At 39.5% G+C, this 18,433-nt stretch overlaps 1 protein-coding gene across 3 annotated transcripts in view; it reads right to left on the minus strand.

Annotated features, from left to right (window-relative positions):
* Window positions 1-2,102: 2,102 nt before the first annotated feature.
* Window positions 2,103-18,433, minus strand: part of DGKI (diacylglycerol kinase iota) — a 586,838-nt gene continuing 570,507 nt past the window's right edge. For all 3 annotated transcript variants that reach the window (XM_069087305.1, XM_069087306.1, XM_069087304.1), the window contains 3 exons: window positions 10,865-10,901; window positions 8,761-8,860; window positions 2,103-4,826 (listed from right to left, as the gene is read on the minus strand). In XM_069087305.1, coding sequence (XP_068943406.1) covers window positions 4,710-4,826; window positions 8,761-8,860; window positions 10,865-10,901 — 254 coding nt within the window. In that variant the 3' untranslated portion in view covers window positions 2,103-4,709. The remainder of the gene's footprint in view (window positions 4,827-8,760; window positions 8,861-10,864; window positions 10,902-18,433) is intronic.

Below are 18,433 nucleotides of genomic sequence, written 5' to 3' on the forward strand. Positions count from 1 at the left end.
TTATGTACTGAGTTGATTCGTAACTTATGTCCTTGAACAGAAGATAACCTGCATAGAGAAGCTGAGTTAAATTGATTTTGTAAGTGATGGTTTTCAAGGGACACTTTAGCTGCATATTTATTGGTAAGCACCTTGACAGATAATTGATAAGAGTAGGGGCTTAGATTCGGGAGTTGGGTGACAGGAAAATGAATGTTGAGGGAAAAAATGTTCATGGAATCATTGGACAACATAACTTGGACTTTTCTTTCTGCTTTGTTATGCAGTTAGATAAGATGTAAGAGAGAACAGTAAGCATCTTCTCTATCACCAGGGATGTCAGAAAGGTCAGCTAGACCTGTCCTTTCTTTAATTAATAGGCTAAACAGTGTGAATAGTTTGGACTGAGTTGAAGAGGCATCACTTTAAATTTTTAGGTGTAAACAATTGTTTGGGGTTCTCATAATAGAAAGAAAACAACACATTGGAGGGAAGTCACCTAAAAAGAGGTTTGATGCCAAGAAAATTAGTTAGCCTAAGGTACTTGAGCAGTGGATAACCCCTAAGAGCTTCTAAATCCAACTAGACATTCAGGGTGATTTAGTCATGTTCAGGTCTGAGGAAAACAAAGTTTGGATTAAGCTGTAATAGAAAATAATTAGTACATGGTGAGAGAGGTATTAAATTGTACTTGGGTATTTGTATTTCTCTATATCTTGCTCTAAATTTTTAATAATCTATTTAAATATAGTAATGTTATGTGATGGTTATAATTAGCTATTTTAATATATTTTTAAGTGCCCATAACTGAATGGAAAAGCATGCTAGTCTCTGACTCAACCACACTTATTAGAAGCTTAGCTATTTGGCTTCGAGGCCATAACCAATGCAATGCCATACACCACTAGTAACATCTTGACTTCATTATGGCCTTTTCATTTATTTTCTAAATCAATACAGGCTGAAACCCCATATGTTCTCAGGCATGGGTATCTCAAAGTTTCTAGTAAATAAGCTTTAGAAACGCTGTAGGCAGAGTCATCCTTTCCAGGTCCGAATAACATATTAAAGTTCTCATAACACAAGCAGATCTGGTTCGGCACCAAATCCAGTTATAAGGCAAAGTTTGAGAGCAATGATATTTTCAATTTGTTTCAATGCAGCCAGTGAAGCTATCAGCTTGAAGCCTGGCTTTTGTTCCAGGCTTCTCATCATCACTTATATAGGTAAACAGAACTTAACATTGGAAATTCTCTGTCTCGAGTCTATTTCCTCCTTGCTGGTCTGTTCACTCAGCTCTGTCCTTTATTACGTCCTTAGAAATGTGAAAAAGTACAGCGTCATTGGGTTAGGTTATATTTCTTAAATGTGTAATACTGGAACAAAAAGCTGCAAGAATAGCTAACGTCACTTCAAAATTGTGTTGGAATAAGAATAGGCCATTTTTCTACTCTCCATAAGTGTGAGCTAAAAATGGAACCTAGGAGCTAATAAGGCCAGCCCAGGAAATAGCCCAGACCACAAAGGGATACCACTAGCATATGGAACCATCCAGTAGGCTTGTCTCAGTGCTTTTGGGAAAAGTACCATTTTCATAGGTGTGTGTCTCTTAAATTAAGTTTTCAGTGGGGTTTACACTTAAAGTTAGTTTTGCCTGTGCACTTGGCACATACACTAGTTCAGAGAATGCAGATGTTGAGAGAGTAGTAAATTCTTGAATGGTAAGGTTTGATTTTATTATGGCACACTCATTTGTCCAGTTGAACAGATTCTAAGGAAGATTTGAGACAGCATGGTGAGATGGAGAGCTGGCTTTTGAGCAAGGAAGACCTAAATTTGAGGCCTGATTCTGACACATACTGTCTGTGCAACTCTAGACTAGTGATGTAACTTCTCAGTTCTCTATTCATCTAAGATTATATATTGTAGAGAAGGGGTCAACTTGCATTAGTAGCAGAAGTTCCCAGTGCAGAACTTCCTATACCAATGAAATAAATCAAAATGTGTCACTGGAGGTTAATTTAATGATATGGTTAATTGGTGGTTTCTTGCATGCATGCTTGGAAAGCCTAAGTTCAAGTGTTTATTGTTTGGGAAAAAAAAATTTCCTCCATTATACAAGATGGAATCTTCATACCTTTATTTGCATAGAGAACAGTTTCTAAATGGTCCAGGGCCCCCCAAGTAGTCAATACCTCATCCAGTCTTACAAAAGGAGCTTCTTTCCTTCTACAACTGGGGTTGCCTGTAGTCATTTGTACCTTTTACTTATGTGGTTTGGGGGGACTCATGGAAAAGTTCAAGACCCTCACTGGTCAGAAATGAAGTTTTCCCCCTCACCACAACCATGAACACACACTCACATATTCACACATACACACACATGCATACACACAGAGCACTGCTGGCTATGAGATCATTGCATTGCCAAGTGTATCCTCTAAAGCCAGATTCAAAACTGGTTTTATGATTGGCTTGTGTTTTTCATCACTACCTCTTCATGGCAGACTTACCAATTGAAAATTTTTCAACATAGTAGCACCAGGGATTAAATTCTTCTGGAGTACATTTTTTCCAGCTTCTGGAAATAATCTGCTACAGTTTCTCTATTCACCCCTCCCCAATTTCCATTTCTGAAGGCTGACATATAGAAAAAGATCATTCACAACCTGCCTCTTTTTTTCTCCCACTGTTGAAATAATATCAATGATGCAATTCAAAGTGAATGGGGAGACTGAGGTTATAATCACCATCTAGTTTGGGATAACCCCTATTTTATATAGTGTATCTAATCTGTATTTGAAAATTGTGACATATAATCAAAATGTGATTCAAATAACCAGTGGATCAATGTATCACCACTGGACCTGTAAGTTAAAAATGGAAAGACGATAATTTAAGTTCACATGCAGAAACACTAGGAAAACACTTTATTCATGTCCAATGAGAGGGGATGGGATGGAGACTAAGACAGGGTCACTTTTAGGCAGTAGCAAAGTCTTTGCACACCCAGTAAAGGAATTATAAACATTCCATCTCTGCAGCTTATACGGAAGCAAAGCCAAGATTGTTTGCCCCAATGCCAGAGGTGTTTTCATGGGCTCTAATGAGCACTAAGATCCTGGTCAGTACAAACCCACAGAGACCTGTGTGTGCACTATGAGCTGAGGTGGTAGAGATGGAACAGCCCTACTCCATTGATGAAAGCAACACTGTCATGCACCCTCCTTCTAAGATCTCTGCAGTGATAGGTTGTGGGAAAGAGAAGGAAGAAAAGGGGATATAAAACACTTCTTTTCCCCTGCAAAATGAGGTTGTTAATGATGTCAACATTGAGCCAAGAGAGTTAAAGGTGCAACTTTGGTACCTGACATGCAGTGTGGTTAAGAGTCAATTGTAAAGAAACTTGGATACTGCCAAATTGTGGCAGTAAAACAGAAATATAAGGTGCAGAGGCTGCAGTTCTCTCACTTTGGGGACAATATGTTTGGAATTGAGTGATTAAAAGAAACCCTAAAAATTGGAGGAGACACCAACATCAGGCTCCCTAAGTCTACTGTACCCAAGATGGTAGGTTAGGGTAGCACTGGTTAGAAGACCAGTGGATGCCATTTTGCTTAAATTGGTCTTCTTAGAAACTCACTGTTTTATGCCAAGCCTCTCCATGAACAGGCCTGTTCTCTATTCTCAGAAATGTCTGGAAATAAATTCGGCCACAATATTCCATTCCCTGTTCCCACAGTTTCCAAACTCATGATTGTCTGCTCTTTTTTTTTCTTTTTTTTTTTTGCTGTAGCTCTTAGAAGTAGGTAACTGTGCCAACTGTCTGACTGCCTTTGTTCTATTCATCTTTCAATTCCATTGCACCAGAAGGCAAAAATGGCTACACATAGGCAGTACTCAGCTATTAAAAAAGCCCAAGCTGAATCATTCCTTTGTTGCCATTGGCAGAGGCTAAGAACCCCAATCTACACTCTGGGTGCCTTAGTATATACCTCAGGGCCCTGCTCAGTGACCACTTAATCAAACCCACGTGTTTCCATGTCACCTCAGAAGCTGATCAGGACATATTTCTGATACCCATTGACATCATCCATAAGGTACTTCTCAGTTCCTATAAGATGGAAAAGGAAGAGAGGAACCCATGCAAAAAAAGGGAGAACAGTCCCTAGTCACTAAATATTTTAGATTAATTTAGTCATAGGAAACTGAAGCCGAGTCATGTTTTTATGGGCCATCCAGAGCTCCTTGAGAGTCATTCCAGAAACCACATTAGCTATGAAGCCTGACTGTTAAGAGAACAGACATCCTTTTAATTTAAAACCAACCAACAGATAGTAGGAGTAGGGCTGTGTGGATGGAGGGGGCCACTCTGTGCAGAAGAGGAAAGACGAGCAGTGCCATTTATAGGAACATCCTTTCTGACTTTAAAATAAATTATACAAGTGAACACAGGAGTTCATGCTACTTGCTGGAAGCAATAAGGATCAAATTTTGTGGACCAGGTATTCCACAAACCTCCGTGAATCCTGCCTCATTCCTTGGGGACTATTGTATTCTGTGGTGCATCTCAGTAGCCCTTAGAAACTGGTGGCATGTCCTCAGATAGATATCTTGCATGATAAAGATAGACACATTGATTCCATCAGTTTCTTCCACAGGAGCTGCCGGACTGCCAAGGGGCATTGTCGATAATTCTCACCAGAGTTCCTTTCTTCCTTCTACCTGAGTCAAACTGCAGTCTCTAGGTCTTCATGGGTAAGGATCTTGTAGCTCTGACGACTCTCTAGATACGAAGCCAGATCTGGGTCCCCAGCCTGCTGGGCTCTGTCTTGAGGGGTCTTGCCCTGTGAGTTGCAGATGGAAAGAAAAAGACACAAGCACAAAAGATAGAATATCAGAGGCACACACAAGGACAGAGATTCACACACAGTGGCTATTCAGAAAGTGAATGTTAGTAGCTTTCTGAAGGAATGAGTCAAAGCTAAAGGGGATGGATGTTATCATAGAAAACCTAACAAATAAGAGTTTTCTTTGCTGATTTTTTTGCTTTTTTTTTTTGGAGGGGGAAGACAAGGCATTGGGGTTAAGTGACTTGCCCAAGGTCACATTTTTTTTTTTTTGTGTTAAGTGTCTGAGGCTGGATTTGAACTCAGGTTCTCCTGACTCCAGGGCCGGTGCACTGTGCCACCTAGCTGCCCGATTTTTGATGATTTTAAGGTTTTTTAGAATACTCCTCACACACTCACACCCTGGCTTCTTGAAATGGATTTTTTAAAAAGTCAACTCCAAGATAAGACCATGACTCATAATTTGGTGCCTGAACCAAAAGAATCTCCCTGTTGCACTTTGTTAACTGTGAAAGGGAGTAAGTGCAGCCCCAGAGCAGTAGAAGGGTTGTTGAAAGGTTTCTGAATTTACAGGAAAAGGAAGCAGTTGGCAGGGGGCTATTTATCTTTTATCTTTTACTTGTTCTTTTTCCTTAACCTTACTCATAAGAGAAACATAATAATGGATGAAGATCCCTGGATACAAATGCTATCTGAGAGGCATTATCTACCTAACAACCTAACCTTAATTTGGTGGATGAGACCCAAGTAGTGACATAGCCAGGCACATAATAGGTGCTTAATAAATGCTTCTTGACCTGACTTGATGACTTCATATGGAGAAGAAAAGACCCAGAGCATTAGTAATAAAGGTCAGAGTATAATACCTGAATCAAGAAACACTGGACATCTATCTAAACATGTGAGTAGTAGAAGAGAGAAATAGGGAGAGAGAACAACAGCATCCTAGATCCAGATCTCAAAGGGATCTTCGTGGCCTTCTAGCCCAACCCTCCTCAAATTACAGATGGAAGAAGCAAGACCCAAGAAGATTAAGTGACTTGTCTATGGTTACACAAGTGATGCAGGGCAAGCAGAGATCTGAGCCTAGTTTGTTGGCCTCTAAAGCCATTGCTCTTCCCATTATACCATGCCACCTCTGAGCAAAACTGCTACCAAAATGGAGGAGGAGGATCCACAAAGTAGATGCAGAGCAGCAATGGAAACCGATGAAGCCCATTCCTTCATATTGCCTAATGCTAGCTTTGTTTAAGTGCACATCTTTGAGAAATGTACTTTTCTTATGTAGTGTCTCTTTTTTCAAGCTCTTCATTGCTCTCTTTCTTTCAACAAGGTTTAGTTCCTGCAGGCACCCCACCCCCAATTCTTTCATTTTGGGTAATTGGAAACTTAAACAGCTAAAGGTATACTGACAAAATGGGCCCAGGGGAACCCTGCATCAGAGGGCTCCCTACATATTTTTACTAAGAGTAAACTGTGTACTCCAACCCCAAACAGAGCATTTTCTTTTCTTTCTTGCCTGAATCCTTGGGACAGTGACACTTCTCCTTTAGTATATCTCTCTGTGACCCTCTACTATATCTTCAATATAGGACACACTTCATTTGTCAGAGGGCAGAGTCCCTTCTATGGACACATATAGATCTCAAGGCACAAACTACATATATGACAAAAAGGCAAAGACCCAGCTTCATTATCTATACTCAGTTTAGTTTTGCTTAGTTTCTTTTTCTCCTTTTCATCACTTAACAACTAAACCCAAAACGTGCTTAGTTGGTGTTTTCTTGATAATTTCTCTTTGTCCTATATAAATCTTCTCTCCCTATAATCACCTGAACCCCACCTCAGGGGTTTTATCTTCCTTTCAACTCCAGCTGGCATTCTTGATCAAGTATGTCTTCTTCTTGAACTTGTTCCTCTCTTTTCTGGGCACATAATTCCTAGATCAGTTCTACTGAGCGTTTTCTTCTCTGATGACAGCTCAGCCTTAACCAACTCATCCAATGCACTGATCTCATGCTTCTAATACAACTACCCTTTTTTGCTCTTCATCCCTGCCTTTGGTAACTCTTTACTCACAAGATGTCAGGAAGGTCATAGTCACATTTCTTAGCCCTGTCTTCCTTTCAGTAAAATAGCAGCACATATAAAAGCCACATTTACAGAAAAGGACTGAGGGGATTGAAGGGGACTGGAGCAGCAAGTGGTAGTGGGAACTGAGTGAACCAGACTGACTCCATCATGTGACTCAATTCTGGAGCTAGCTCAGTTCCCTTTCTATTCAATTATGGGTCCAGTTCAATTTCTGTCTTGTGAGAAAACTTTATTCAATTGTGGGAACAGTGAGAAAACTTTATTGCATTGTCTGAACTCAGCCTTGCATGGCTGGGAACTAGACCATCCCTACCCATTGCTTAAAGACCTTTAACTAAGGACCTAAGTTATAAAGACCATAAACACAGGCAGGTCTGAAGACTGATGCAAGGAGTTTTCTCACAATTATACATCTCAAGTAATCCACATTTATTATCTGAAAGATGGCTCCATACTGATCAATCACTTATTGTTTCCATGTTCTTTTGATTGCTCACAGACATTTGGCAGAAGTAGGATACCTCTTTCCGATTTCGGGGGATTGCACCTCTTCACTCCCCCTTTCCCAATTTGGAAAGTACCTAGTCTTTCTTCCAATAAGAAATCACATTAGCTAATGTTGTTTCCTATTATTTGTTTCCTTTTAATTAAGTGGCCTTATTTGGTTGTTTTTAATGTATAAAAACCTGTCTCTTCCTATATTTGGGGTCTAGTCCTAAGATGAGGAAGGGGTCTGGTCCCAATTTGTTAGGCAATTAACATATATATATATATATATATATATTTTTTTTTTTAAGCAAAGTTCAGGTTCAGTCTCTCATAGCAACATTCACTCTCTAATTAATTGTTAACCTTTCAGAGTTTAGTGACACCCTCAGGAACACCACCCCCACTTCCAAAGGACATATAAGCCATGAGCCTGCTGCCATGCTTGTCTTTGGTCTAAGAGAGGGGCCCAAATGACCATCCTTTGATGGAAATGTTTGTATTATTAAAATAATGACTAAATTACCCAGAAGTTACATCTCTTGAACCTTTCAAATCATCACAAAGGGATTATTATTTAGCATTGACCTTTACTATTTGGGTCACTCTCTTGGCCACTTAATTTTATCTCCCCCCAGTTCCCACCCATGAATTACTTTGTATTTATTCATCTATGTCTATTTTCTATCTATCCCTCTTCTCTTCACACACACACACACACACACACACACACACACGAATAAAATATAAAGTCCTTCAGGGTAGAGATGATTATTTTTTCAATCCATAGCCCAATGCCTTGCATATATCAGCCACTTAATAGGGCATGTTGAATGGACTTAAATTCTGTGTCACTTATTTTAACTCCTGCCATATCGTGTAGTACCATGAACACTGTAGCATATAAATATTGGGTTGAGTGATGAATCACATTCCTCTGCCTTCCTTCCCATGCTCCCTTCTACAACCCTGCAGGGTAATAGTACTCTATACCCATGCCATTACCCCCAATAGAATGACCCTGATTTCCATACTTGGACATTGGATATCTTCTCCCCTCCATAGCCTGGCTGCCAGGGCTTAACCAAGGTAACAGACTAGCCAAAATAAGGCCAGGCACACATGGAGATTTATAAATGTACCTATGCAAACACACACCCTTTCTTTGTGGTTATAGATTTAAACTGCAGTTTCTCTAAATAAAGCACTTTATTTTTTCCTCCTTTTTTTCCAGAGCCCCAAGCACTGCCATGAGCATAGAAAGGATGCCCTAGCTGTGTGCACAAGTGAAGGCTATGGTGCCAGTGACATGCCCAGCTAGGAGAATGTTTCCACTCACTCATCAGGTTACCTTGGAATCCCTCTTTCTCAGAGATGCCCCTGCATCCACCAGGAGTTGGCAGACAGCCCGGTTCCGCTGGCAGGCAGCCTTATGCAATGCTGTCTCTCCCCTAAATCAAGACCAGAGAAGAAACCAGCAGTGAGGAACTTTAACCATGGAGGGGAAAACCCTACCTTGCTCCAGATACTATATTCTCAACTGTCCCCTATCACTGTAGGTGGTGAAATGATATGTGGGGAAGGCTGAAAATCACTTGAGTCAGTAAATCGACAGGGTTTCTTTAATGACTAGCTCAAATAAGCACAATATCTAAAATCAGCCTCTCTCTTTCTCTTTTTTTCTCCCCAAATATGGTATTAGTCAACTGGGCCCAGTGATTGAAAATGTATGTATGTCTTATATAAATTTATTATTATTTCTTTATTAATAACAAATCTCCATGCTCCCTAGGGAGGCACTTCCAATGGGCATATAAGCCATGAGTCTGCTGCCATGCTTGTCTTTGGTCTAGAAGAGGGGGAAGAAAGCCATTAGACTGAGTACAGAGACACTGGATTGAAGGGCTCTGGCTCTGACAAGTCTAGAACTTATTAGCTTGGCGGCCTTGGATCATCTGATTTCTCTGGACCTCTGCTCTCTCATATATAAAAAGAGAACCACAGCTTTAGAGCTGGAAGATATCTCAAAGCAAATCTGGTCTGATCTCATCTTATAGATGAGGGAACAGAGGCTTGATTATGAAGGGGAGAAATGACTTGCCCATGGTTGCCCATGTAGTAAGCACCAGAGCTGCTGGGAGGCTTGCATGTGAAAGCACTTTGAAAGCTGCAATATGTCCTATAAATTGAAGTAGCCTTGGCTTAGTCCAGTGGAAAGAACACTGGTTTAGGCATCAGAGGACAAGTGTTAAAAATCCCATCTCTCACTGTTAGTACCATCTGAGCTGAGGCAAATCCCTGATCTTCTCTGAGCTATTTCTTCATCTGTGAAATAAGGGATTTAGAGTATATGGATTCTCAATGTCCTTCCAGCTCTAACTCTCCAGGAATGAGTTATTATTCCACAGATTTTACAGATGAATCAATTGTGGCTCACAGGGGTTGGATGACTTGTCAGAATCATTCGCTTAGTCCGTGTTCCAGGTAGGAGTCAAACCCAAGTACTCCAGATTCTGAGGTTAAGATCAATGTTTTTCCTTATTATACCACATTTTCCCTCTAATAAAATATAGGTGTTGAAGCATGTCTCTGAGGTTCTTTCCAGCTCTAAAAATTCTGTGATTCATTGATTCAATTTTGGGCTGCTTGTGTGCTGACAGATGAGGTTTATGAGAGAGAACCCAAATTAGAGGACTCAGAGATTGCTGGGATGATTATGCTCCTTTGAATTCATCTTATCTTATATTTCTATCCATGAAATAACATTTTAGCACAGAACATGATTCCTTTTTCAGTTTTCTGCCTCCTTTCTGGATGTGGGCATCCTCTCTGGACCAAATTTCAGCTATAGAGACCATTGCCCAGAAGTTTCTGTCCCTGTTGGGTTTATGATGCTTGACTAGTTGAAACACAGAGTCCTGGGCATCATGTGAGAGACCACAGTACAAAAAAGATTATCATTTAAATCAGGAGTGACATCTGATTCCTAGTCTAATGAACCAATGTGTGCATGATTGTATCATGGTGCATATGTCCAAGGAAACCTATACATATCACAGACAAATAGACAAATATTCATCAGCAAGTCTTAGGTGTGTAATTTTATGGGAATTCTCTCCATCAACTCATATCCCAACCCATCTATAACAGTAGATAAGTCTTAGCAAATTGTCTGATCCACAAAGAGGTTAAATGGTCTGCCCATGGTCACATTATTTATAAGTAGGATTTAAACCCAGGTAGTACACATTTGAAGTCTAGTATTCTATAATCTGCCATGCTACCTTTTCAGAACATAATGTAAATTTTGTACATGGACATTTAAAAAGGCCAGGGAGTTGACACTTAGTATCTAAGTATTCCTTTAAGACTGTACATACTATTCTCTCCTTCATTTTCCCAAACATATTCCAAAGAAAAACCCTAAAACCATAGAATGCTAGACAAGTACTCACGTTTCACTGTCTGTCATATCCAATAATTCAGAAGGACCTGTGCAAGAAACAAAGCATTTATATAAAGAAGCAGCCAAAAGAATTGGCCAGAGTCAGGCAACATTATAGAAATGCCCAGTGTATAATTCTTCAGACAATTAAATGAAAACTAGGGAGAGTAGTCTACAAAGTCTGAATACTCAAAATCTGCCCTCCCTTTCAATAATAATTATTTACTGAATTCTTGCTAGATTCCAAGCTTGGTTTTAGATTCTGTGGGGAATAAAATAGAAGTATAAAATATGGTATCTTCTCCCAAGGATCTAAATGGAAATACAAAGTTAATACACATAAGAAAAATTGGAGAATCAGCACTGAATGGCTCAATTATAAATGCAAAAGGAGTCCAAAGATGGGAGGGAATCACTGTGACCTAGATGGCTTATATATGTCAAGCTTTCAACTAACCAGTAACTAACTTGGCTAGAATAATATAATAGTACTACAGATTATTAGATCTGGAAGACCTCAGAAATCATCTAGCCCAAGCCTCTCATTTACAGATAAGTAAACTAAAGTCCAGAGAGACATAAAAAATATTGGAGATGGAATTTTCCTCTGGAAATTGTGATGACTTGCTATACTTAATAGCGAGGGGCATTATTTCCAGTACTTGCCCTCAATGTGCAATATTTTATTATAGAAAGGACAGCACCAGTCCTATCTTTTCTACAAAGGCTTCTTCTTTCCAGTGATCACTTCCTTTCCACTTGTATGGACACTGGAACAAAAGGAAATGAATTTACTTTTCAGTAAGAAAAAAAAAAATCAAGAACCATGCCCCTAATAGATAATTGTGAAAGGAAATGAACAAGCAATTCTGAAATGAAGAAATGAAAGATATGAAGAACCATATAAAAAACTTTCAAATTAAAAATAATAAAAGTTAATATATCTTCATGCTTCCATCTCTAACCCATATCCATGAGAAACAGAACTTGGCCCCAGATCTTCCTGTTGCTAAAGCTAGCTTCCAATTATTCTCCCCGATACCTCAGCTTAAAACTGTCAAGTGGTTTTTGACTCTTTCCTCTCTCTTGCCATCCATATCCAATGTGTTGTAAAACAATGTTGCTTTTCTTTTGTAAAATTTCTCATTTCCATCCCTTCGTTTCCACTCTACCACAGTCACCTTAATTCAGGGTCTTATAACCTCATGCCTATTCTATTGAATAGTACACTAATTGTTATACCTTTTGAATATGTTAAACACAATAAAATTTATTGAATGGTCATGGTCCTTTTTGTCTTACCTACTCAAATATGTTCAATAAAATGTTCCTGTTTTTTTTTAATTAAAAATATCTTTTTACTCAAACTTTCCACTTAAAAATCCTTTAGTGTCCACAGGTTAAACAACAAACATCTGAGAGTGGTATTTAAGGAATGTTCACAATCTATCCTCAACATCCCTTGTCAATATTCTCTCATCCACTATTTTCCTATATGAAATGTATCTGGTCAAATTGTTCTCCTTATTATTTCCCAGGCCTGCTTCATCCTTTCTCACCTGTGTATATTTGCTCATTCCATTGCCTAGAATTCTTCTTCCTCTCCATCTACTTGTTGTTATTAATTAAAATAATGATTATTAACAATAGAGATAGTAATAATAACAATAACATTTACATAGAACTTTAAGGTTTGCAAAGCACTTTACAAATACCAACACATAGGGCTTATTATTATCCCCATTTTTCAAATGAAGAAATTGATGCCAAGAAAAGTTAAATGACTTTCCCAGAGTCATATAGCTAGAGGATAGATTTGAACTCAGTCTTCCTTACTGTCCCTCTTTATCTACGTTGACACCTGGTTTGCTCATTCATTCTTCTTTTTTTTCAAAATTTAATTTATTTATTTTTAGTTTTCAACATTTACTTCCACAATTTTTAAAATTTTTTCTGCCTCTCTTCCTGCTCCCTCCTCTCCCAAAGACAACCTGTAGTCTGAGACAGACTTTACATATACATTCCTATTAAATATATTTTCACATTAGTCATGTTGTATAGAAGAATTAGAATGAATGGGAGAAACCATGAGAAAGAAAAAAGCAAAACAAAACAAAAAAGAAAATAGTCTGCTTTGCTCTACCTTCAGACTCCATTGTTCTTTTTCTGGATGTAGATGGCATTTTCCATCATGAGTCCTTTAGAAATGTTTTAGTTCCTTGCCTTGCTGAGAAGGGCTAAGTCTATCAAAATCAGTCATCACAGACTGTGGCTATTACTGTGTACAAAGTTCTCCTGGTTCTGCTCACTTCACAAAGAGTCAGTTCATATAAATCTTTCCAGGTTTTCCTGACATCTGGATGTTCATCATTTCTTATAGCACAATAGTATTCCATTACATTCCTATACTACAATTTGCTCAGCCATTCCCCAATTGATGGGCATTGCCTCAGTTTCCAGTTCTTGGCCACCACAAAGAGAACTGCTATAAATATTTTTGTACATGGGTCCCTTCCCCATTTTTATGATCTCTTAGGGATACAGCCCTAGAAGTGGTATTGCTGGATCAAAGGGTATGCGCATTTTTATAGCCCTTTGGGCATAACTCCAAATTGTTCTCCTGAATGGCTGGATTAGTTCACAGCTCCAACAACAATGAATGTGTTCCAACTTTCCCACATCTTCTCCAACATTTATCATTTTCCTGTTTTGTCACGTTAGTCAATCTGATAGGTGGGATGTGGTACCTGAGAACTGTTTTGATTTGTATCTCTCTAATCAATAGTAATTTAGAGCATTTTTTCATATGGCTATAGATAACTTTAATTTCTTCCTCTGAAAACTGCCTGTTCATATTCTTTGACCATTTATCAATTGGGCAATGACATATCCAATCTTGTAAATTTGACTCAGTTGTCTATAAATTTTAGAAATGAGGCCTTTATCAGAGACACTAGCTGTAAAAATTCTTTCCCATTGCACATCCATTCTTAAGTCAACCTAGCCCACTGTGATTTCTTCTTCCATAGATTTTTATACCATTGATTTCTGATCATTCATTTCATACTCATTACATATACCTGGTGGTTTTTGTTATCTTGTTACAGGTATCTCTTATCTCCCAAATAGACTATAGGTTCTTAACAGCCTAGGACTATGTCGTAATTTTCTATATCTCTGTGATAGTACAATAATAATTAAGTGAAAGCCATCCCCTAGCATAGTTAATTAAAAATGTTCTAATTTCTTTACAATGACAAATAAACACAAGGCATTTAAGACTGCCCCTTGCTTGTGTTTGTCCTGTAGGCTTCCTCTGTCTATAAAGCACATCTCACCTCACCATTACCTTGTACTAGTCATTAATGGAGGCCAAGGTTACATGAGTTACCACTAGATTTGCCAAAACCTTGCTTAAAAGTATGGAGCACTGGATTGGCTAGGTGACACAGTGAAAAGAGCACTGGCCCTGGAGTAAGGAGGACCTGAGTTCAAATCTAGCCTCAGGCACTTAACACTTACCTTGGGCAAGTCACTTAACCCTAATGTTCCTGACTTTCCCCTCCAAAAAGAAAAAAAAAAGAAAGAAAAAAAGGAGTATGGAGCATAAAGTATCCTAACCCCCACAAGCTCTTTTCACATATACTGCCTGCCCTCTAGTCACATCACTTCCATCCAGTCATGCTTTGAATCAACAGATAGGACTTTCCATTCAACCATATTACATTTCATCTTATTAGACCTGAAAATTAAGGAACTGGGTAATCTAATATTAAGTACATTTTAATAACATTTATTAAGTGACTACTATATGCAAGAAACTGGGCTAATATGAAGATACAAAGATTAAACATACACACACACACACACAAACAACAGACCCTGACCTCAGCAAGCTTACAATCTAATTTGGAAATAGGATTTTTACACAAATAGGTACAATGTAGAATGTGATTATATGCAAAGGAGAGGTAAAGAACCCTATGCCAAACTGGAGGAAGATGACATAAATAATGATCAGCTAGGGGCGGCCAGGCAGCACAGTAAGAGCACAAGCTCCAGTGTCGGGATGACCTGGGGATCGAATCCCGGGCTCAGACACTTAGCACCCACCCAGAAACACCTGGCCATGTAACCTTGAGCAAGTTACTTAACCCAATTGCTTAGGGGCAGCCAGGTGGCTCAGCGAGTAAGAGCACCGGCTCCAGTGTCGGGATGACCTGGGGATCAAATCTGGGCTCAGATACTTAGCACCACACCCAGAAATAACTGGCCGTGTAACCTTGAGCAAGTTACTTAACCCTGATTGCTTAAAAAAAATAATGATCAGCTAGGAAGGTCAGGAAAAGGTTAATGAAGCATGATGACGCTCCTTGACTTCCTGCAGATGAGAGTCAGAAGAAGGGATTCCAGGCAACATGAGTGGCACTGAGTGCCCAGAGGAGGCTCATGTGAGAGAATGCCGAAACAGTAGAATCATAGACTTAGGAACCTTAGAGATGACCCGCTCTAGACACACGTGGCCTATGAGGCACTTGTGGCTCACAATACTGAAGACTGCTGCCCAAATTAAATCACAATGTAATTTTTCTCCTGTCTTTTTTCAGTCATCTGACTCTTCATGACCCCATTTGAGTTTTCCTTGGCAAAAAATATTGGAGTAGTTTGCAATTTCCTTCTCCAGATCATTTTACAGATGAAGAGACTGAGGAAAACAGGGTGAAGTGATTTGCCCAGGGTCACACAGATGGTAAGCATCTGAGGCCAGATTTGAACCCAGGAAGATGAGTCTTTATTCCTGGCCTGGAACTCTAACAACCACGCCACCTAGCGGCCACTACACAATTGGGAAATATTTAACAAAAAAAAAAGGAAAAATACAATGAAACAGATATCACATTTTAAATATGCAGTCAGCGGGAATACTCATGTATGGATTAATGGCCTCTGTTTCAATTTGGTTTTTGTTTGTTTGGTTGTTTTTTTGGTGAGGCAACTGGGGTTAAGTAACTTGCCCAGGGTCATACAACTTGTGTCAAGTGTCTGAGGCCAGATTTGAATTCGGGTCCTCCTGACTCCAGAGTGAGTGTTCTATCTACTGCTCCTCAGTTTGTTTTTAACACTACTCTTTTAGTCTGACCCTCTTATTTTACAGATGAGAGAACTGCGGCCCAGATCACAGACATTATTTTACCCCACAGTCTCACTGATAGTAAGTGGCAGAGTTTGCACTAAGTTCTTCATACTCTACAACCAATTCTCTCTCCACTGCACTGTGCTGGATCGTACAGTGTCTTGAATACCAGGCTGAATAAAGATTTTTGTACAACATTTTATTCAGTCAACAATAGAGAGCCAAAAGAGGTTTCTGAGCAGAGGAATAGTGTGACTTGACTACCACATTAAGAATACTGCCTGGGGGCAGCTAGATGGCACACTGAACAGAGCACTGGCCCTGGAGTCAGGAGGACCTGAGTTCAAATCTGACCTCAGACACTTCACACACACACACACACACACACACACACACACACACACACACACACACACACACACAAAACCAAACCAAACCTAGCCATGTGACCTTGGGCAAGCCACTTAACTCCACTTGCCCTACCTTCCCCCTCCAAAAAAAAAAATACTACCTGGACTGCCATAAAGGACAAATTGGATTGGAGACACTCCGGCCAAGAAGGTAAGCTAGAAAGCTATTATAATAATAGCCCAGGTGAGAGGTTATACAGACCTGACTAGGGTGATGTCCATGTGACTTGCAGAAGAGTGTGTGGACACAAGTGAAATGTTTCACCTAATGCTAATAAGATTATCCCATATAATGAAGGCCTCATCTTGGCAGCTGGCAATAAATAAGCAGAAAGGGGAGGAAGGCTGAGAGAAAAAGCCTACTCTTGCCCTCTCTGCAACAACCCCCCTCCCAGCCCCCTACCAGGCCCTTTTCCTCTCCACTATGCATGAAGCCTCTTGGTGCCTTAAATTACGAGCCCTTGAGAACGAGCCACTTTAGTCCTATTCATTCCTGGCAGGGCAGCCTCAACAAGACCCAGGAGCAGGACGATTTCCAAAGCCCAATAGTCTTTTAAAGAGCCACTGACTCCCTCTGCTAACCTCTGGAGCTATTCACTCTGAAAGGAAAGGCACAAAAACAAGCACCCAATCTCTCCAGTAGTTCTCTTCCCATCATTACTGCTAATTGCAAAAATATTTGAGCAACAGAAGCAGTGTCTTATTGAAGCAGCTGCTTCCTCCTTCATTCGACTGTTATCACTCAGGGCAATGGGGGCTGCTTCAATAGACGAGATCCCCCGAAGACATACAGACCAAGTTTTAAAGCCTCCCACCAAGCAAGAGGGAAGAGACTGCAAAATTATTTTCTAGGTATAATGTATCAATAGTCTGATGCTGGGGATAGGCAAGGCAGGGAAGGAATGGGGAGAGAGAATAGAGAGAGGGCTCATTCTGAACATTTATGAGCCAGAGATCTTTACAATAAAAAACTTATTTTTTTCCAGTACCTCCTTTTCATTGTTAGAATTTCCAACAGAAATGAAAGTAGAAGCGAATAGTAGCTCTAGTAAAATTTTTTGCTGAATGAGACTGGAACCAAGGGCTGACTAAAGTTTCTAGATAACATGTACTTTCACTTAAACTTTCCTTATGCCCCTATCTGCAGAAATATGCAAGAGAAGACAGAGATCATCAAGGGAGAGGGGCAGAAATTCAATGATCAGAGTTGGGAGGAGAATAGGCCTAGCCAAAAACTTGGCTGGATTGCAAAAGTTCAAGAGGATTTTCTAAACTTCCATCCTCTCTTCTGGTGGAATATTGGGCAAGAGTGAACCCTAATGTTTGAGGAATTATTTTTCATTTTCTTTACTCCTACATCACTCTCTGGGCATCCAAGGCTCACAGATTTACTGTGGGTCCAAATCTTAGAGGTTCTAACACAGGACACAGATTTAAAATGAGCCTTGAGACTTTTTTGCCTGAGATAGGGAAAGAGATGGTATGTGTGGTCCTGCTTAGTAAATGTGCCAAAGAAGAAATGTGAGTGGTTAGATAAGAGTGGATCAGTCAGCAATAGCAGAAAGAACCTGCCATGAAAATATAAGAAATAAATAAAACAATTCTGCTTGGGGAGGGAAAAATGACTCTCTCTTAGCCAGTACAGAGAGGAGAGGGGTAAAGAAGGAAGACAAAAAAGTACAGCACAAAAGGTATCAGTGAGGAACATTCTGAGCAAAAAGATGTCAGCAAGGATGAAATTTAAAAGCAGAGTTTAGAAAAAAATCACTTCACTGCTGATCTGTGCACATAGAAAATGGTCTCAATCTCCATATCTTCCTAGGGATCCTGTGAGGATTTGTCTAAATGATCTAGTCTAGGAAGCAAAGACTAATTTATAGTACCTTGAAGGTAAAAATCTCACCTGTCCCATGAAACCTTTCCTGGACACCTCAGGCCCAGAAATAATCTATTATTTCTTCTGAATGTATAGAAGTTATTGTATCACTCATGAGATATAACATACAATATTGTAGAGTAACTATTTAGATAGACA

This window comes from Petaurus breviceps, unplaced genomic scaffold (assembly GCF_028583685.1).
Source record: "Petaurus breviceps papuanus isolate PSGF00001 unplaced genomic scaffold, PetGlider_PUasm1.0 181, whole genome shotgun sequence".
In the NCBI taxonomy this organism is placed as follows: Eukaryota; Metazoa; Chordata; class Mammalia; order Diprotodontia; family Petauridae; genus Petaurus; species Petaurus breviceps.